This window comes from Artibeus jamaicensis, unplaced genomic scaffold, assembly GCF_021234435.1.
Source record: "Artibeus jamaicensis isolate MK-2021 breed Jamaican fruit bat unplaced genomic scaffold, CSHL_Jam_final contig_233, whole genome shotgun sequence".
Taxonomy (NCBI): Eukaryota; Metazoa; Chordata; class Mammalia; order Chiroptera; family Phyllostomidae; genus Artibeus; species Artibeus jamaicensis.
The window spans coordinates 4,611,917-4,633,522 of record NW_026521486.1 but is presented as its reverse complement, the minus strand read 5'-3'; the positions used below and the strand labels follow the sequence as shown (position 1 = coordinate 4,633,522).

At 43.7% G+C, this 21,606-nt stretch overlaps 1 protein-coding gene across 1 annotated transcript in view; it reads left to right on the top strand.

Moving 5' to 3' along the window:
* Window positions 1-2,198: 2,198 nt before the first annotated feature.
* MEI1 (meiotic double-stranded break formation protein 1) overlaps window positions 2,199-21,606 on the top strand; it is a 68,470-nt gene continuing 49,062 nt past the window's right edge. The window contains exons 1-11 of the mRNA XM_053662195.1: window positions 2,199-2,369; window positions 4,466-4,589; window positions 5,424-5,474; window positions 7,363-7,436; window positions 10,931-11,036; window positions 11,542-11,745; window positions 12,657-12,787; window positions 16,696-16,810; window positions 17,979-18,095; window positions 19,083-19,182; window positions 19,307-19,441. Of these exons, the coding sequence (XP_053518170.1) occupies window positions 2,199-2,369; window positions 4,466-4,589; window positions 5,424-5,474; window positions 7,363-7,436; window positions 10,931-11,036; window positions 11,542-11,745; window positions 12,657-12,787; window positions 16,696-16,810; window positions 17,979-18,095; window positions 19,083-19,182; window positions 19,307-19,441 (1,328 nt within the window). The remainder of the gene's footprint in view (window positions 2,370-4,465; window positions 4,590-5,423; window positions 5,475-7,362; window positions 7,437-10,930; window positions 11,037-11,541; window positions 11,746-12,656; window positions 12,788-16,695; window positions 16,811-17,978; window positions 18,096-19,082; window positions 19,183-19,306; window positions 19,442-21,606) is intronic.

Here is a 21,606-nt window from a genome sequence, read left to right as displayed (position 1 = left end):
CGAGGGAAGCCATCTTCCATGCTGTGAGCTGCCCCATGGAAAGGCACTGTAGCAAGAAACTGAGGAGGGCACTGGACAACAGCTATCACGAAAGTAAGTCCCTGACTCCAACCGCCTTTGAGGAACTAGATTCTGCCACCGATTATGTGAGTGAACTTGGAAGCAGATCTTTCAGGCCTAGTGAGTCTTGAGATGACTACAGACACATGAGAGATGTTGAGCCAGGGGTTCCTGATGCATAAAAACTATGAGATGTTTTGAGCTAAGTTTTGGGGAATGTTAGTTTTCTAGGGCTACCAAAACAAATTACTGCAAACTTGGTGGTTTAAAACAATTTAAATTTATTCTCTCAGTTCTGGAGGCCAGAAGTCCGAAACCAAGCTGGGTTGGTCAGCAGGGCTGAAGTCTGTAGGGAGTGATCTGTTCCTTGTCTCTCAGTTTCTGGTGGCTGCAGGTGTTCATTGGCTTGTGGGACCATCACTTCAATCTCTGCTTCTGTGCTCACTTTGCTGCCTCCTTTACTCCATGTGTTTCTTCTTAAGACACTTGTCGTTGTTGGGTTTAATGTCCACCAAATACTCCAGGATGACCTCCTCATCTCAAGGTCAACTTAATTGGCAAAGATCCTTTTTCCAAATCAGGTAACATTTACAGGTTCTGGGGAGTAGGCTGTTGTATTAGTCTGCTCTGGTTGCTACAGACTAGGAGACTTAAAGAACAGAAATTTATTTTCTCACAGGTATGGAGACTAGAAGTCCAAGATCAAGCTTCTGGCTGATTCAGTTTCTTGTGAGAGCTTCCCGCCTGGCTCGTAGATAGATGGTCACCTTCTCACTATGTTCTCACATGTTCTCACGTGCACTTTCCTCAGTGCATGTACATGGAGAGGTGGAGAGATCTTTCTTCCTCTTCTTATGGGGCCACCAATCCTATTGGATTAGGGCCCCACCCTTATTATTTTTTTTAACTCTAATTATCTCCTAAAGGCCTTATCTCCAAATAGTCACATTACCTGTTAATTCTTCAACGTCTGAGTTTGGGCTGCACAATTAAGTCCATTGTAGATATGCAGATGTCTTTTCGAGGCTCACCATTCAACCCATCGCATGGGGTAATTTGTTATGCAGTAATAGACATGCATATATGCTATTGTAATAATTTGCTTATCTGTTTCCTTGACTGGACTTCTAGTTCCTTGAAGACATGGATTGTCTCTTGTACACTTTTGAATCCTCTAATTCCTACCCCAGTTCCTGCCTTAACATTTTGTGAAAAAAATACACACTTTGTGGACATTTAAAATATGACATAAAAGATGTACATGACATTTTTTCTGAGAAAGCTGTTTACAACCTTTGTACATTGCTGTTGTAAAAATGTATAGGAAAAAATTGGAAAATATTTTTTTAAATTTTCTTCTTTGAATATGTATTACTGCTATGAAATGTGTTGAATGTTTTTTGTTTGCTTATTTATTTTGCACACTTGGATACTATATAATTATGCATTTGTTGTACACTTAACATTTTAATGGGGATTTTTCATATTAATATCTACTTTTTTCAAACATTACTTCATAACACTCCATTGAATAATAAACCATTGTTTCCCAAACTATTTGCTATGGAAAGCATTTTTCCCACTTAGTCACACTGCTCTGAATGTAGAAAACACCTCCTGAATTTGTTTCCTTCAACATTAACCAGTTGCAGGGCATTTTGGTGCTAAATAAATCCCTGTTGATTGACGGATTGTTACAATTAATATATTTAACATAATAAATTTTTCTTCTTCAGTATTCCTGGTGAACTCACAAAGTCTCAAGTGCTGTGGGAGTGCTCTGTGAGAGGACATTGTAAGGGGAACATATTAGATTCTTTGAGAGAAAGGTGTCACGTAAATTTAAAATAGTAATAGCAATAGCGTTTAGATAAAAATCCCTGAAATCGTTCATTTAATTTTCAAATAGATTGCTTCCTTTTCCCAAGCTAATGACAGCTTCTTTACAAATGCTTTTCAACTTTCTATGCGATGCAGATTGCAGACGCTCGGGGAAAACCTTTGGTTGGACACGCACTAGCCGTTTGCGCAGGCGCAGTATACGGCCACGGCCCGTGCGGAGGGGGGGCTCTTTCAAGTGCGCTTGCGCACAAGTTGCGCGGGAAAACGCGCTGTCGCTGTAGCGTGCGAGCAGCCAGATGGCTGTGAGGGAGGCTGCTGCGGACCCTTCCCGGTCCGGGAGGGACGGAGAGGCAGCGTTGCTCTTTGAGAGGGCCCATCCCCGGCACGACCCGTGCTGGCTGCTGCCCGTGTCCCCACGCCTTTGCTTGGCCTGCGTGCTGGAGCTGCTGCCGGAGCCCGGCGTGTCGGTGCGAGCTGGCCCCCCCAGCCCCAGCCCCAGCCCCAGCCCCAGCCCCAGCCCCAGCCCCAGCCCCAGCCCCAGCGTTCCCCTTGCACCCGCATTCTGTTACCAAACAGGGCCGCCCCTGGCAGACCAACTTCCCTGTACCGGCCCCGCCGGCCTGGCTAACCCACCCAGTAAGCAGGCCGGCCCCTGGCCGGCGGCGCGTCCTTTCGCCAGCCCCTGGCCACCCTCCCGCAGCCCTTTGTACACGGGCCCTGCCGCAGGCTCTGAGCCTCGAGCCCGCCTGTCCCCGTGCGCCGTCAGGCTGGAGCCCCAGCGGCGCGGGCGACACCCCCGGGCGCACCCTCCCGCCTCCCCTCCCCCTCCCCTCTCAGCTAGCTGTCCAGGCTGCACGCCGACCTTCTCGCCAGAATTTTGCCTTAGCTCGGCTTCGTTTTAAAAGTCGCCTGCTCACCCTGCGGGCCGGGCGCATGTGCGCTGGGGCGCCTCGTGTCCCTGACGCGTCTGAGAGTGGAAGTGTGGCGGGGAGGGTCGCCGGCTGGAAGCCACAGCCAGGCACCAGTGAGGCGAAGGGGGAAGGCAGCAGGCACAACTTTAAAAATAAAAATATCTATACTTTCCCAAACAAAAGAGAGAGTGAGAGGACTGGCTTTGTTTTACATTTTTGCAGGTCTCTAATGTTTGGTGTAAGAGGAGGCAGCTGGATTTTTATACGTGCATTTAATCTGATATCACATGTCACGTAATACTTGAAAAACTTCACTGTACACTTGTGAGAGAATAAGAGTGAAAAAGGCAAATAGTGCCTTAGTATTCTGTGAAAAGGATTTGGACCGCATGGTTGCCCTGAAAGGGTTCTGAGCATTCTCGGGGCCCCACTGAGAATTGCTGAGCGAGTTGATAACATCTGAGATAGCACCGAGGCCAGGGGTCCTGGGGCTGTCATTCTCTGACAGCGAGTCAGAGGGTGCAGAGGCGGGTAAGACCGAGAGGTAGGGGGCAAAATCAGAGAACGCCTTACTAGGATGGACGTAGCTGGTCAGGTGCTGTGTGGGATAAGGAGGGAAGTTAGGAAGGGTTTTTAGAGGAGGAAGCATTTGAATTAGGCTTGAGAAGATGGGTGAGATTTGGAACAGAAGACATGGGGGATCTTATCTTAGGAGGTGGGTATTAGCAAGGATGAGTTTGGGGAGTAATTAGTGTTTGAAGGAAAGTCGAGATTGGGAAACTAGGTTGAGATCAGTTCAGGTAAGGAGAGTCACTGAAATTTCTTTGAGTGACTCATTTAGATCACTACCTTAATGTACTGTGTAGGAGGAATTGGTGAAGGAAAACTGATTTGCAGGAGCACAGGTTAGAGGCAATAAGAGATGCAACTTCTTTTATTGAACACGCTTTGCTTAGCTTCACCTCTCACCAGGAAAGGGGTGATGTAGTCAGTTGTACCCATGTTCCTGTTCTATCCTCTGTACACACCGTTTTTTGACCCAACTTTTGCTACTATCTTGAGCACTTTGCACAACTACTACCCAGTTCCCTGTTCAGGCAGGTGAAGTGAGTGTGAAGATTTATATTTACATTGAATGGAAAGATGCATTTTCTCCATCTACCTCTAAGATTCATGAAGGGTCCTCCAGTATCACATTCCTGGGCTGTCAAAGTGGAAAGAGCTCTGACCTTTGACAGGATCTATTTGGAGACTTAGATTTGGGTCCTTGGGAAAGCTTCTGAACCTCAGTTTTCTTATCTTCAAAATGGCTACAATGATACTTGTTTCTGCTTGCTTCGCCACCTTGTTTGGCTTAAATAAGCAAGTAGAGAGAAGAGTGATTTCTGAACAGTAAAACGCTATGTGAATGTAGAGTATCAAGAACCTTAGCACATGTATAATCCTCTGTGTGAACATATGGATTCCTGTGTGTAAATGATATCCTTTTCCATACTCCCTTCAGGGAATATGATCTTACCATGAATTAGATGATCCCTCCAGTATTATCTTATAGTTGTATTGTTATACATTGTATGTATAATTACAACTGTTTAGGTTCAGGATGGCTGAGACTTGGTTGCTAGTGATTATTTTTCTTTGCCTACCCGAAGCTGGTGCGCAAGAAGCATGTGCTGTCCTGCTTCCGAGATGTCCTCGTGAGGCACGCCTCCCTGATCATGCAGCTGGTGGGGCAGGATCAGAGAGTCTGTATCCACTTCATAAGCATGCTTTTTGGTGAGATGAAAAGAGAAACTTGGCATGTATTTTGCTATAGCATGTATATTTGGTTTGGGGGGTCTTGGAAAGATAGTTTAGACTTTTTGTGAAGTAACAGTTTAACTTATTAGCAAATTGTTTTGTCATAATGATGAAGAAAGGTCACCTTTGTAAGATACATGATGCACTATATGGTAATTACAGCTAAGAGAGTAGTGAAAGTGTGAAGATGAGTATGGAAAACGTGTGATCTTTCAAAGAGTCTAGTCTTATATGTCCTTTGAACAAGATCAGAAGGTCCAGACTAGAGTCTGCTGACCTGGCTGTGGCCCTGATTGAGTTACTTCCCCTTTCTTGTGCTTTAGTTTCTTCTTGTGTAAAATGAGATGTACTAAGATGTCCCTTCTTTCAATACAATTATCATGTCCTTTGGAAGGAGCCCTTTTAGAGAGGAGGGAAGCTAACTTCATAGTGAGTTATGAAGTGAGCACTCATAGTGAGCCCTTTGCTAGAGGCTTTTCAGGCTTTTAACTGCCAAGACAGTACTTTAAGGGAGAGGGGATGATCCCTGAGACTCAGTGAAGTCATAGGTGACAACTGGCGGAACTGGAATTTTACCCCAGGTCTTTTATAGGCAGGCTCCAGAGCACACAATTTTTATGCTGCATTACACTGACTGTTTTAATTCTTTTAAAGCCAGAGTGGGTCATTGAAAATTTAGGTGTTCGGTGCTGAGGGTGGCTGGGACATTGCTTAAAGCTGCTATTAGTTTTAGACTTCACAGTGTGCCTTTGTGGGTTTAGTTTTCTTTTAACTATTAACTATCTCCCTCTTACCTCCCTCTGCTCCAAGGGCTGTTATGCAGTGTGGATGATGGGAGTATGGCAGAACTCTGTATCGAAGGTAAGGTGAAACTGTGGGTACTTAGCACTTAAAGCTGGGGATATTAGCCTCAGTTACATCTCTGGTTACTTGAAACCTTGATGGCATGTGTTATTTTAGATACAGATAAAAATATCTCTACTAGTTATCAATTATTAATTCTGCATTTCTTTCTCGAGCACCTATTCTGTGCCAAGTACTGTATCAGACACTAGGGATACATAGATGAATAAGACATGGTTCCTTCCTGTAACAGTCTACTGTGTGGAGGAGAGGTTGACTGCTAAATAACAAGAACTGCTGAGTGCTGTTACAAAAATGTATAAAACTTTGTTTTTATTGCATTTTATTGCATATTGGTTGGTTGGAAGTTGAGTGCACATAGGTTGGTTGTTAGCTGTTGAAGGCTTGCCTATAAAAGGCTGAAGGAGATGGAAGACAAAAGCACTGGGATGGGAGGATTCTTGCAGAAAGCAAGAACTGTGTCAGTTAGGGTCAGGAAACAAACCTCATAGGTGATTTGAACAGAAAAAAAACTTTAATATAAAGAATTATTAGCTAGGTAACTGAAGACAAAAAGAGAGTACCAAATATTCACAGAGATAGCAGTTTCTGAAAGTAGCTCCCACTCCTAGGGCTTGGGAAACAAAGGGAGAGGTTGGAATTATTAAAACTACAAGTTTGGAGGAGGGATGCCCTATATGAAACTCAGACCTCTGTGGAGAGGGTGCTACTTGGCTGCGGCTGGGTCTATGGCCATTCAGTTAGCAGATGTAACTGCTAGCAGCTATAGCAGATCATGAGTTAACATGATCTGTATGTACTTCTGACACTTGAAGTTATGACCACTGGCAGGGGAGGGGAGATATCACCATTTTCTTCAAGGCCACTCTTGAGTGGGGCTATAATCCTAAAGCCATTCACCTCTGGTTGGTGCCGGCATAACTTGCAGAACCTGCTCATCAGACCCCAAGAACTAGAGGGAGAAGGAGGACTTGCTCCTTCCTGTTTCCTGTTTGCTTCCTGCTTTCTTCCTGTCTCTGTGTTATCCTAGAATGCTTCTTTACCCTGAAAGTGGCAGAGCCTTCCATCAGGAGGTGAATTTTATTTACAGCTTCTTTTCACTCTTGCAGAGCCAGTCTCTTCTCCACTTCTCGCCAAGCACCAGCAGAAACATCACAAATCATTGTGTAGAAGGGTGGGTTTGGGGTTGAGAGATAATATTGTTGGCAATTATTGGCAAAGAAACTCACTCAGAATTTTGTTTTCTAGCCTATGGAGGAGCAAATTCTGAGGAAGGAAAAAAAGTAGACATAATATAAAAATAGTAGTTTTCAGCCTTGACTTCACAATAGACTCACCTGGAGAGCTTTAAAAATATCTAGATGCCTGGCTGGTATAGCTCAGTGGATTGAGCACGGGCCTGTGAACCAGAGGATCGCAGTTCAATTCCCAGTCAGGGCACATGCTGGGTTGCAGGGGGGTTCCCTACAGGACAGTTCCCTGCAGGGGATGCACTAGAGGCAACCATACATTGATGTTTCTCTCCCTCTCTCCTTCCCCTCTAAAGATAAATAAATAAAATCTTTAAAAAAATTAAAAAAAATCTAGATGCTTAGTTTCTTTCTCTAGAGGTTCTGATGTAAATTGGTCTTGGACATGAATATTTTTTCTAAAAACTTCCTAGGTGGTTCTGTTGTGCAGTCTGGTTGTGAACCACTAGACTTCTTTCATATGAAAGAAATGAAGAAGCCAGAAATCTTTTGGTTTGGATGTGCATGCACAGTTTAATGGGGGAGACAGAAGAGACTAGCACCGCTTAGCACAAGGAAGTGACTTTGAGTAGAAGGGCTACAAAAGGTGAACTCTGGGTTGTCTTCTGACTAGTAATGCTACTGTGTCTGTTCAGTCCTTATCCAGCTTACAACTCAGCTGCAATTAGAGCAGACCGTTCGCTGCCTGCTGGATGAGTGCCACAAAGAGGTCAGTAAGTAGCTGTGAGTTCTTGAGTACCCTCTGGATCCTCAGGCATCACAGCTGGGCCAACCCTTCTTTGGATAGATGGGAGATTAAAATCCAGAGAAAAGCCCTGACTGGTGTGGCTCAGTTGGTTGGGGGCTGTTCCACAAAGTGAAGGGTCTCTGGTTTGATTCCCAGTTCGGGTACATGCCCGAGTTGCAGGTTTGGTCCTCTGTCCAGGGTCATGCAAGAGGCAGAGCCGATCAATGTTTCTCTCCCTTTTTTTCTCCTTCCCTTCCCTCTCTCTAAAAATTAATAAATAAAATCTTAAAGGAAAAAGGACTTATTGTCTGAGGTCAGTGGCAGAGCCAGAGCTAGGGCCTGAGTCTTCTGTTCCTGCTCTGCAGCTTCCTACCTTCCCCTTTCAAACTCCCAAATGCTACCTCCATATGGTGAAATCCCATCTTTCTGGCATAGTCATCCCATGGCCATTGTCTATGTTCTCCTAAATACAGTATAGAGTTCCTTGATGAATATATCCAGGAAATATATTCCACTATGTCTTGGCTTAGTATTTTTATTTGGTTTGAATTATATATAGTATTTTGTACTGAAGGCATTTGCTTTTATCATGATTTAAGGTAAGTACTGAGTGGGTATGTTTAACCTGCTTTTTCCCAGATATCAATTGAAGATATTAATTATCTTCAAACCAGCAACTTTTACATTGTGTTTAAGATTTTGGAATGGTCACTTCCGCCAAGATGGAGGTGTAGGTGGAAGCACTGTGCCTTCTTGCACAACCAAGTTTAAAAACAACAAAGTTTTAGCAACAAAAAAGCAGCTGAACCACAGAAAATTGAACTATACGGAAGTCTGACAACAACGAACCCTTCAGCCAAACCGGTAAGAGGGGCAAAGCCAGCAGCAGAGCGGGGTCGGGCAGGAAAGATCCACCTGACCCACCGGGGCTCGCAACCCAGGCTCACAGGCAGTGGGCGGATCCCAGGTGCAGAGTAGCAGTGGGCGGACTTACCAAGGGCGCAAGGTGGCGGACCCACTGAGGGCTGACTGTGGTCATACATTTGCGTGCAGATAAACTGGCGAAGGAGCCAGTGGTGAGACAGACCTAGCAGGCCCCAGCAGCGGGAAGCAGCAAAGGGGACTGCTATTGTCCCTCTCTGACCCTGCCCCCACATACAGCGTCACAAAACAGTGACCTGGGTGGCCCTGCCCTGGTGAACACCTAAGGTGCCTCTCCTCATAAGTAACAGGCACGAACAGATCAAAACGTGGCTCACGAACAACTCAGAGCCCCAGAGCCAATAAATCTAAGCAATGAAAAAATAGCCAAACTTTCAGATGCACAGTTCAAAACACTGGTGATCAGGATGCTCACAGAACTGGTTGATTTTAGTCACAAATTAGAGGAACATATGAAGGCTAAACTAATTGAAATGCAGGGAAATTCACAGGAAACCAATAGTAATGGAAAGGAAACTGGGACTCAAATCAAAGGAGTGGACCAGAAAGAGGAAAGAAATGACCAAACAGAAAAGAATGAAGAAACAAGAATTCAAAAAAATGAGGAGAGGCTTAGGAACCTCCAGGACATCTGTAAACGTTCCAACATCCAAATTATAGGGGTACCAGAAGGGGAAGAGGAACAGCCACGGATGGAAAACTTATTTGAACAAATAATAAAGGAGAACTTCCCCAATCTGGCAAAGGAAATGGACTTCCAGGAAATCCAGGAAGCTCAGAGAGTCCCAAAGAAGTTGGACCCAAGAAGGAACACACCAAGGCACATCATCATTACATTAGCCAAGATTAAATGAAGGAGAGAGTCCTAGAAGCAGCAAGAGATAAGGGGACAGTCAACTACAAAGGAGTTCCCATCAGACTGTCAGTGGATTTCTCAAAAGAGACCTTACAGGCAAGAAGGGGCTGGAAAGAAGTATTCCAAGTCATGAAATCCAAAGACCTACAACCAAGATTGATCTATCCAGCAAAGCTTTCATTTAGAATGGAAGGGCAGATAAAGTGCTGCTCAGATAAGAGCAAATTCAAGGAGTTCATCATCACCAAGCCCTTATTATATGAAATGTTAAAGGGACTTACCTAAGAAAAAGAAGGTAAAAAATATGAACAGTAAAATGACAGCAAACTCACAGTTATTAACAACCACACCTAAAACAAAAGCAAACTAAGAGGACAGCTAGATCAGGAGTGGAACCATAGAAATGAAGATCTCATGGAGGGTTAGCAACAGGGGAGTGGGAGAAGGAGAAGGGGGGAGAAGGTACAGAAAATAGCATTGATAGTAGGTAGAAAATAGTAGGGGAAATATAGAATCTAAAGAACTTGAGACATGTGGTCATAAACTAAAGGGGGGAATGGTGGGGGAGGGGGTGTACAGGGTGAAGGGGAATGAAGGGAATAGAACAACTGTAATGGCATAATCAATAAAATATATTTAAAAAAGATTTTGGAATGGTCAGAATCACTTTTTATTTTTTACTTTTTTGCAAAAGGAAGGCAAACGTTCATGTTAAAACCATTGAGAGTAACATTTCATTATAATTACATGAAATTATGTTATTATAATTACTCTGCATATGATTAATAGATCAGATTGGGTTTACAATTATATATATCAGTACTTAAGGTGATGATGGCACTTAACACTGTGAGCACTTTTTATGTGCTGGGCATTGTTTTAGGTGCTTTACATGCACTTTCTCACTCAGTCCTCCCAACTAACTACCCTGATTAAATTGGTACTATTATCATCTCCCACAGGTGGAATTAAGAGTCTTACTTAGCCCTGGCTGGTATAGCTCAGTGGATTGAGTGTGGGCCTGTGAACCAAAGGATCGCAGTTCAATTCCCAGTCAGGGCTCCTGCCTGGGTTGCAGGCCAGTTCCCAGCAGGGGATGCCAGAGAGGCAGCCATACATTGATATTTCTTTCCTTTTCTCCTTCTCTTACCCTCTAAAGATAAATAAAAATAATTAAAAAAAGAGAAATGTTAAAAAAAAAGTCTTAAAGTGCTACAGTTAGTCCATAGAAAAGGTGAAATATATACTATTGACTCTCCCTGTAAAGTACCCAGCATATAGTGTTCCAATATAGTAGTTAATAGTAATAACAATAGCAATATTTTTTTTACACTGAGCCAGAATTTTTGTCTTTATGACATTGCCAACTTAAATTTCCCAGTTTCTTGCTCTATAGGAGACATAATATGCTAATTTGTTCTTTAGTTTGTTTTTTGATTCAGTTTAACAAACGTACTGAGCTAGGTACTGAGGACTCTGAGAGGAATCTGATTCAACCCCTTTCCCTTAGAGCTTCCCAGACCAATAGGGGAGATAGTCACTTAGCTAAAGAGGCTGACTGCTGATTATGGTGGGAGACATGCACCAGACAGGCTTGGGGTGGATAGGGCAAAATAGATTTTGGTGGGAGCTTTATCCAACCCTGATTCACAGAGTGGAGTATGTTCACTTTCTGTAGCTCTGTAACACACCCTCCATGCGAGGCAGCCTGGCCACAGTGACCCTTCTCGGCAAGTTGGTGGATGCCATCCCAGCTCTGGCAGACAAGCTTGTAATGGAGTACTGTGAGTGACCTCTGAGGAAGAGCTTCCTTTCGCCTTTACCTGCTTTGATCACACTTCCATCTGGGTGGTCCATTACACCTTCATTACTTTCCTTCTCTGAGCTTTGGTTTCCCCATCTGCAAAATGTGCTGTGTGTTGGCCAGTTTGAAAAAGTGCTTCTCGACTCTGGTCTTGGCTATTTGAATTCACTATTTTAAGGCAAATTAATTAGGTACCTAGTATGGATCTTCCTTTTGGGTGGAAGGGAGAATTAATTCTAAATTATTAGAAGTACTCTTTTCTGACAGTAAAATGCAAATGAATATCTCACAGAGGATTTATCCAAGGGTAAATCATTTAACTTCTCTAAACTTTAGTTTTTCCCTTTGATTAAATGCCCAGAAGTCATTTATCATGGGGGGGTCATTGGGGATTACCATTACTACTCCATTGAGGGCAGCATTTGAGTTTCACATGGCAGTTGACATTGTGTGCTTCCCCAGCCTCTTGGTTGTTTTCTGGACAGGTGACATGATGGAGCACCTATTGAGAGGTTTAGTGTACCCCAATGAGGGGGTGCAAGCTTCTGTCTGTTACCTCTATGGGAAGCTGTACTCTTCACCAAAGGCAGCTGAGATGCTTTCAGGCCATTTCCGGGAGAAGCTGTGCCCTCTCTTCCTTTCTACGCTGGATGGTGCGCAGACAAAGGAGCTACAGATCAATTGCTTGGGTAAAACATGAAACTGCAGGGAAAACAGAGAGAGGGTTTGAGGTTTTGCTTGAGGACTTGAGATGCTGGTTCTCTAATGGTGGGAAAGTGTGCTGCTTTGCCAAGCCTAGGTTTTGGGAGGTAAAATGCACAGACTGTGAAAGATGTGTAGAGTTGGTGTGGCATCTTAAGAATGTTGCCTTTGGAAGGAGAAGAAAGAAAGTGGGACAGCAGTTTTTCTGCCTCCAGTCTTCACTGCCTATCCTGGTGCATCCTGGTGCTGCCAAGTCAATCTTCACACTGCACAGCTTGCACCCTGTCAGTTTCCTATTTGGAAAATCATCTGGGGCTCCCTCTAGCCTCCAGGGTGATGTCCAGGGTTCTTTGTGTGTTATTTGAGCCTTCTTAGGCAGGAGCTATAGAGAAACACATAGTTTGTGGGTGACAATAGTTTCTTTTCACAGTTTGGGCCAAAAGCTATGTTATGAACAGTCCAGCCACACACAGTGAACATTCATTCTGGGCTAGCCTTTGTGCTGGGCTCTGGGGTCATCAAGATGATCAAGTTCAAGCTCTGTTCTGAGGGAGCTCAAAGTCGAGATTTGGACAGTCAGAATCCAGTGTGGCAAGTGCTGTTTTGGAGGCTGCACAGAAAAGGGTGTGATTCTATTTCAAGTAGTACTATAATTCATATATGTAAAAAAACTTAAACCATTAAATGAATTCAATCAAGTTGCGGGATACAAAATCAGTTGTGTTTCCATATACTAATGACAACCTGTCTGAAAAAGAAATTAAGAAAACAATCCCTTTTATAATAGCATTAAAAAGAATAAAAAACTTAGGAATACCTTTGGAGACATAAAGAATGTGTTAGGAGCTACCTAAGGCTTTCTCCCCTTGCCTGACTTCCCAACCCCTTTGTTTTCTAGGTTTGCTGAGGCAGCTGCTGAAGTACGATCTCTTTGTGTCCATGATCATGAACAAGTCAGCACTGGTGGAAAGTACCAACAGCGATGAGGGGCCAACAGGGGAGACCTCACTGCCGCTGGTGCTCAAAAAGGTTCTTGTCCTGTGATTCCTTGTTTCTAGGTTCAGTAACAAGGCCTGTCCTCATCCACTACTCTTTCTGTCTAGGATTTACAAAGTATTTTCTTACTAGCCAAACAACATGCTGTTAGAAGACTGAAAGTACATGCGTTTTTTTTTCGGTTGTGAATCCTTACATTGTATCTTCCCCTTTACATCTGGGCTGCCTGAGAATGAAGTATACATGCCACAACAGAAGCAAAGCTACCTCAGTTGTTTTAGGGATACAGTTCAAGCTTCTCAGCAAGGTACCTAGAGCCCTCTTTCTCTGGACCCTGTTTATCTCTTCAGTCCTACTTGCCTGTTCCTTCCACTCCACAACCCAGTGCTCTGGCCATATGCAACCACTCCCTGGACTTGTGTGTGCCAGGACATCCTGTCTAGCTGTGCAGGTGCTCTCCCCCTTTGCTTTAAAAAGCCTTTCTCTTTCCTTTGTTGACCTCTTATTCGGTCTTCAAGGTTTGTGTGTTAGTGGTAACATCTGGTTAGAACAAGTGACCCTGGTCTCAGCAGGGGCACAAAGTCTTCTGTCTTTAGAGTATACCAAGGCAGCATAATGATGGTGGCAGGGACAGATTGGAGAGCACTTTCCTAGGGGGGCAAGAACTTTGTAGAGACAGGAGTTTTGGTTTAGAGGTCCCATCCTCTGTCTCTATGTGGAGACTGTCCTTTCATAGGCCACTTCGGATGATTTAAAAATTTTTTTCTTTTCTTTCTTTTTTTAAGATTGATTGTTTATGTATTTATTTTTATACTGAGGGGAAGGGAGGGAGAAAGAGAGGGAGAGAAACATCAGTGTGTGTTTGCCTCTCACTCCCTGCACCGGGGAACCTGGCCTGCAACCCAAGCATGTGCTCTGACTGGGAATCTAACCAGTGACCTTCTTCTTCATAGTCCGGTGCTCAGTCCAAAGAGCCACACCAGCCAGGGCAGGGATGATTGCTATTTTATTTTACTACAGCAACCAGCAAGGTTGGGACTGGGGTGAGGTGAGTGAGACACTTGCCTTAGGTGCAAATTTTAAGGGAGTGATAAAAAATTCAGCAATCAAGATACATACTATTTTAATGCAATATTCTGAAAGATCAAAATCAATGCAAAAAATTCATGATGTACAAAATATCCAAATTTTAAATAAAGATAAGATCAGCATGTATCCTTATACCTCCATTCTGGAATCTTTTGTCAGAGTCTAATGCTGGCTAGTCCTGCTTTTGGCTGATAATCAACTTATTCTCTCAAAATTTAGGTCCCTGGGAACATATTGTCAATGTTTGTGTTCCTGCTGTTGCAACGTTGATTCATTCATTTAGTCAAATACATAGTGAGCATAATGTGATGTGTTGGTCACTATGTTAGGCACTGGGAATATCATGGTATGTAAATAAATGAATTTCTTGCCTATTCACAAACTAGTGGGAAAAGCAGATAATAAACAATTAAATGAACAAGCAAAGTCACTGTAGAGTGTGATAAGTGTTATAAGAAAGAGGGATGAGACAGTAGCAGAAAATGCCACCTACAAGTTGAGTGGTCAGGCAGGGCCTCTCTGAAGGGCTGACATTTGAGCTGACACTTGAGTTAACATAAGCCAGTGATCAATTATATCTTAACAAAGCTGAAAATAAAGTAAGTAAGCAAGCAAGCAAGCTAGTGATAAGAAGAGTGGGCAGAAAAGCCTTTCAGGTGGAGGGAACAGCAAGTAAAAGCCAGAGGAAGGGAAATGCTTGATGTGATCCAGAAACAGATGGAGGCCAGTGGGGTGGGATGGATGGGAGGTGAAGTGGCCCAAGACGAGGCTAAAGATCAAGCAGGGGACGTCATGCAAGTCCTGCTAGGTCATGGTAAGTTATTAGGATTTTTTAATGATAGATTTTTAGCCCTGGCCAGGTGGCTCAGTTGGTTGGAACGGCATCCTGTACACCAAAAGGTTCTGGGTTTGAGCCCTGATCAGATCACATACCTAGGTAATGAGTTAGATCCTCGATTGGAGCACATACTGGGGGCAACTGATCAATGTTTCTCTTTTTCTCCTTTCCTCTCTCTAAAATTAATTAAAAAAACATATCCTAGGGTGAGGATTTTTTAAAAGATTTTTATAATTAATTTTGTTTATGATGAACATGTAGGGTTAGAGTGTTTTTTCTTAATACAACTTATACGGACTGTACATTTTAAATCAAGAATCATTGTTTAATGGTTAAACACCTTTTTTGTAATGGTGTTTAATATGTAGAAACTCCTCTGCATGCTAACAGAAAGGCTTTTTATGTGTCTGTTTTTAAGTCTCACATGACTGGGATGGGTTTAAGCACGCAGTCCTCAGGTGCCTCTCCACTGGCTGTGAGTGCGGCTTAGTCCTTTTCTTTTCAAGCTCTAAAACCTTCGTCCTGTTATATATGTTTTACTCATTACTTCCCCCCAGAAGGCAGTTTCTACTGCACCTAAAATCTGTGTTATAGGATCTCTTCAAAGCTGTGGTGTCCAGTAGGGGTTTGGATATTATACAATGGAAATTCACTGAAATGTTCTGAGTAGAAGAATAACCTCATATAAAATTTTGATGTGGGCGACATCTCAGTTGTGGGAAAACTAGATTTCAACATGGCTTGTCTGAGTTTCTTCCTTAGCTTTGCCACTTACTAGCAAAGTGAGGCCTGGAGTAAGTAACTTAACTTCAATGTTGAGGGTCCTCAGGACTACCCCCCAGGTTCAATGATTTGTTAGGAGGACTCCCAGGACTTAGTGTAGAGTCACACTCACAGCTATGATTTAGTAAGTGAAAGAATACAAAGTGCCCTGGCTAGAAAGCCCAGTTGGTCAGAGCGTCATCCCTATACACCAAGGTTGTGGGTTCGATCCCCTGTCAGGACACACACAAGAATCAACCAATGGATGAATGCATAAATAAGAGAAACAACAAATTAATGTCTCTCTCTCTTTCCCCTTTCTCTAAAATCAATAAATAAAGATGAAAAAAGAATACAAAGCAAAATTAGCAAAGGGAAAAGTGTATGGGGTGAAGTATGGGGGGAGGGGCGGAAACCAGGCACATCTCCGGAGAGTGCTATCCAGTGGATACAGGATGTGTTTTATTCCTCCAGCAATAGACTGGGACACCTGTGAAATGTTGCCTGGTAGGGTAGCTCATGAGAGTCTTAGTGCTGAGGGATTTCACTGGGAGCTGGCTGGTCAGGTGGGCACTCTGCCTCACGCATACCAAAATTCCAGATTCCAGAAAGAAAGCCAGTGTTCAGGACAAACGATATTGTTTGTACAAACTGTTTAGTCATAGTGAGCCACTTTTATGAATTCTGGGAATGATGGGAACCATCCCAAAATTCAGCTTCCCAAACCCAGCCAGTGGTCATTCTTGCAGGCAGGCGTTTGTGAGGTAACAGTCTCAGGCCTCCATGTTAACTCTTTTCTACACACTCTGTCAAGTGAGGCCCATAGTAGAAGCTTCCCTTGTTATGTCCCAGGCTTGTTGCAAACACCAAATCCAGGTGAGGGCTGTGAAAGGACTTGTGTCAGTGAAGGCCTGAGCCCTTCTTGGTGATGGTTTGAATGGTCTTTTTTTTTTTTTAAAATATTTTATTATTTATTTATCTTTAGAGGGGAAGTGGGGGAAGGAGAGGGGAGGCTTTGAGATGGTCTTGAATACCATTGTGTTCTTTTGTTCTAATTCTCACCTGCTGCTGTTCATAGACTCCTTTCCATAACCCATAACTGCCCTCCCTGAGCCCCATCCTCGTGGCTGGCAACTGGTAGAGCAGGAGGGGTTAGGGAACAATTAGGCTCCTGCCCCCAGGCACCCAGGCTGCTTCCCTCTAGTCCTGTCAGTGGGGTGACTGCTGCACTTTCCGCTTCCTGTTTCTCCAGCTCCTCCTGTCCAGAGATGAGATTCTGCAGGTGGCCAGTGCCCACTGTATAACTGCAGTGCTGGTCCACTCCCCAGCGAAACATGCCCCAGCCTTCATTCATGCTGACATCCCAGGTAGGGGGCCCCTTCTAACCTTCTCCTCCAAGGACCCTGGAGTTCTGACTGGAGACCCTTGAGTCACAGCAGTAGCATCAGCCTTGCTGGGGTTCTGTGATAATGCATACTGGAGAGATGTGTTAATGCATACTGGCAGGTTCAGTTGTACATGTCAGAATCTGGAAAGTAGGCCTCATGATGTCTGAATTCTCTAGCTTATATGACCTTGAGAAATTTGTTACTGATCTTTGTCATTTGTTTAATCATCTAGGAATAAACACCTAGTGTGAGGTGGTGGAAAGACCCACGGACCAGGGAGACAAAGGGAATTAATATTTCTCAAGGGCATGTTATGAGCCAGGAAATATTCCCTAAGGTGCCTTGTAAATGTTGCCACATTTAGGTTCCTATCTTTTCTATTTTATGGATAAAGAAACTGAGGGTCGTGAAACAGGCCAGGTGTTGAAAGACAACTACCATATGATCTCACCTTTAACAGGAAGCTAAATAACAAAACAAACAAGCAAGCAGAAAAAAAACAACCCCAAAGACACTGAAATAGAGAACAAGGGGACAGTGACCAGAGGGGAGAGGGAAGGGAAGTTAAGGGGAAAAAGGGGGAGGGATTTGGAGGAACAAATAGGAAGGACACAGGGACGAGAACTAAGGGGGGTGGAAATGGGAGGGAGGTGGGGAGCAAGGGGTGGGGGAGGCTGGGATGGGAGAAATAGACAAAAAAACTGTACTTGAAAAATAACTAAATAAAATTTTTAAAAATCAATTAAAAAAAAAAAGAAACTGAGGGTCAAAGAAGGGAAATAGCTGCTTTAATTCGACAAGGCTAGTAAAATCAAGCCTCTCTGGTTTTAACGACTTTTCTCTGCATCATGCTGCGTGCCCATCCTGAGAATTAGGGGATCTCAGTTCTAGCTCCACCTCTACCACTAATAATACCTCTCTCTGGGTCTCGGTTTCTCCATCTGTTAACAAGTGAGGTTAGACCATAACCCTGAGGGCATTTTTCAGGTTTGCCTGTGAATTAATGATCATGTCTCATGGAGAGGGTGTGTGAAGAGATGAAGTAACAGGTGTGAGATGCTGAATAAAAAATCCAAGACCCCATTAGTTTAAGGGATCATGATTACATAGCTGTTGTTTATTGTTTTCTTTCCCTCTCCTCGGCCAGAGTTCCTCTTTGAGCATCTTTCCTCTTCCAGTGAAGTGCTTATCTGGTCCAGCTACAACTGCCTGATGCTTCTGGCAGAGGAACCACTCTTGTTTTCCAAGTGCCACACGGTGTATGGTTGGTAGTGAGGTCCTGTATTGGCTCTGGGTTGGGTGGATAGCACTTTGAAGTTGGGTAGCCACAGCAGTGATGAAGGGTTAACCTGCATTTGGAGGGGCATGCTGGTTCTGATCATTTCCATCAAGCCAAACTCGTGACCAGATCCATCCACATGGAAACAGTTCTGCTTTTCACTGATTAGCAGAAGTGGATGTGTATCTATACATCTCAAGAGAGGGACACTCCTGTTAGCTACTAAATAAATCCTATTGCACCTTAAGAACTTTAGTCAACCTTGGATTCAGTCCTTTCCTGTGTGCTCCAGGTATCTGTCCATCTTAGTTAGTCTCTAAGTTTTGCTGATTCATCCTTTTAAAATTTCTTGAAAATGTCCCTTCTCTTCCTTCCTGGTGAAGTAAGGAAGCACTTGTCAGGGACTTTTTGTATCACTTATGGATTTTTTGTCTGAGCACATTCAGTCATTCATTTTTATTCTGTGTCAGGCACCAGGCTAAGACCTGGATATTTAGAGATACATATAACGTGGTCCCTGCCCTCTGGAAAGGGAGAGAAATATAAACGAGCTGATTAGGGCTGTGCTAGAGGAAAGAACAGGAGGTGCAGGAGCTCGAGGAAGGCCCACAGCTCTGCCCTAGTGGATCAGGGAAGGCTTCCTGGAGAGGTGGAGTCCAATGTGATTATTCCAGGAGGAATAGGAATGTCTGGTGGAGAAAGTGCAGCTCAGTCAGTAGGTATTCACTAAATACTTCGAGTGCTGGGGCCTGTGCTTTGGTTTGTACTGGGTTTTGGGAAGACGGATAAGTCTGATAGGGGCCTGCCCTCAAGACCTCATGGTCTTGTGCCATCAGCCCAACCTTGTCAGGGCCCCTCCACAAGGGGCTGCTAGCAAATATGTGCTGTGCAGAGCCTCCCACCTCTCCCAGACAGGCAGTAAAGGAACTGCTAAGCACTGATCCCTGTGTCTGCCATGTTATTTTGAGGTAGGGATCGAGTCGGTGGTGAGGAGCCTACAGGGAAGCCTGAGGATGAACAACACAGAGCTGCACAAGCAGGGCGTGCTGCTCTTTGCTGAGATCCTGACTCGGTGAGCAAAGCAGTGGAGCATCAGGCCTGTCAGGGCCAGACTGGAGAAGGAAAGAAGTGCAGTGCTGACTCCTGGTGGGGTGAGTGATAGTTCATTAACTTGTTGTTCATTTACTGTTTCTCAGGCAGCCAGAGGAGATCAAACTGTTCACAAGCTCAGCCATGTGCCGAGATGCGGGCCGTGCCCTCCAAGAGGCAGTGAGCAGCCCTGTGCTGGAGGTGGCCACTGAGGCAGTGAAGGCCACTTCTGCCTTTCTGAGGTGAGAGGCCCAGGCAGGGTGAGCTTCCCACCTCTGTGTGTACCTGAGGGCCAGGTCAAGACCCTGCCAGGGGCTACTTGTCAGGGAAATTTTCTTGATTTTTTTTCTTCCTTTTACTCTATTGTTCTCTCTTTTTGGAACTGCCACTCAGATGTTGGATGGCCTGGATGGGTCATCTAATGTTCTCTGTTTTGTGATAGCTTTTCATCTTTTTGTCATTATGCACTAGTTTCTGGGAGATTTTCTTGACTTTGTGTTTCAATTCTTCTATTGAGTGTTTTATTTCTGCTTTCATATTTTTTAAATTTTTATTTAAAAATTTTTATTATACACTTTATAATACACTGCATGCTACATAATACACTGCATAACCTTCTAGCAGGGGTAGATGAGAATAACTGCACTGTTTTTCATTAGTCAAGAAAATGCTTCCTCAATCAATGTTCTCCAAACCCTTTGAACATAGTAATGATTAATTCCAGAGATGCACCTATCTCTTTCCATCTAAGTCCACTGATATGAGTAATAGGCAAGCTTTTTGCCTCTTGGAAACATTTTGTTAGACACCACAGAATTCTCAGCCGCAGTGGTTCCCAGTGGCTAGTAGTATCCCAGCTAGTGAGTTCTTCTGGCTTATTGGCCAAAGCTGTTAGAAGAAAAATTTTACTCTACTTTTCAGGGTTTTTATGGCTGATCTAATCACTTGACGAAACAGATTAGCAAAAGAAAAACAAAGTTTAGAAACATGCATACCTCCTGTATATGTGGGAGAGGTCCAGGAAAACTGAGTATTCTGCTTTCATATTTTTATTTTTTTTAAATTTTTTTTATTTTTTTAAAATTTTTTATTGATTATGCTGTTACAGTTGTTCTATTCCCCCTTTATTCCCCTCCACCCTACCCCCCATCCCCACCATCACCCCCCCTTTAGTTTATGACCATGTGTCTCAAGTCCTTTAGATTCTATATTTCCCATGCTATTCTTGCCCCCCCCCATCTATTTTCTATCTACTGTCTATGCTACTTATTTTCTGTACCTTCTCCCCGCTTCTCCTCCTCCCACTCCCCTGTTGCTAACCCTCCTTGAGATCTTCATTTCTATGTTTCCACTCCTGATCTGGCTGTCCTTTTAGTTTGCTTTCATTTTAGGTGTGGTTGTTAATAACTGTGAGTTTGTTGTCCTTTCACTGTTCATGTTTCTTTAACTTCTTTTTCTTAGATAAGTCCCTTTAACATTTCATATAATAAGGGCTTGGTGATGATGAACTCCTTGAATTTGCTCTTATCTGAGAAGCACCTTATCTGTCCTTCCATTTTAAATGAAAGTTTTGCTGGATAGAGCAATCTTGGTTGTAGGTCTTTAGATTTCATGACTTGGAATACCTCTTTCCAGCCCCTTCTTGCCTGTAAGGTCTCTTTTGAGAAATCCGCTGACAGTCTGATGGGGACTCCTTTGTAGGTGACTGTCCCCTTAGCTCTTGCTGCTTCTAGGATTCTCTCCTTCATTTTAATCTTGGCTAATGTGATTACGATGTGCCTTGGTGTGTTCCTTCTTGGGTCCAATGTCTTTGGTACTCTCTGAGCTTCCTGGATTTCCTGGAAGTCTATTTCCTTTGCCAGATTGGGGAAATTCTCCTTTATTATTTGTTCAAATAAGTTTTCCACTGGTGGCTGTGCCTTTCCCCTTCTGGTACCCCTATAATTCGGATGTTGGAGCATTTAAAGATGTCCTGGAGGTTCCTAAGACTCTCCTCATTTCTTTGAATTCTTGCTTCTTGACTCTTTTCTGTTTGGCCATTATTTGCTTTCTTCTGGTCCACTCCATTGATTTGAGTCCCAGTTTCCTTTTCATTGCTATTGGTGTCCTGTGCAATTCCATTCATTTCAATTAGTTTCGCCTTCATATATTTGTCTAATTTGTCGGTATAATCAACCAGTTCTGTGAGGATCCTGATCACCAGTGTTTTAAACTGTGCGTCTGAGAGTTTTGCTATTTCTTCATCGCTTAGATTTATTGGCTCTGGGGCTCTGAGATCCTCCTGCGCCATTCTTGGTCTGTTCTGGCCCTTTAAATGTGAGAAGCGGCGCCTTGGATTCCCAGGTCGCTGGGTTGTGACGCTGTATGTGGGGGTGTGGTCAGAGCAGGGAAATGGCGGCCCCCTCTG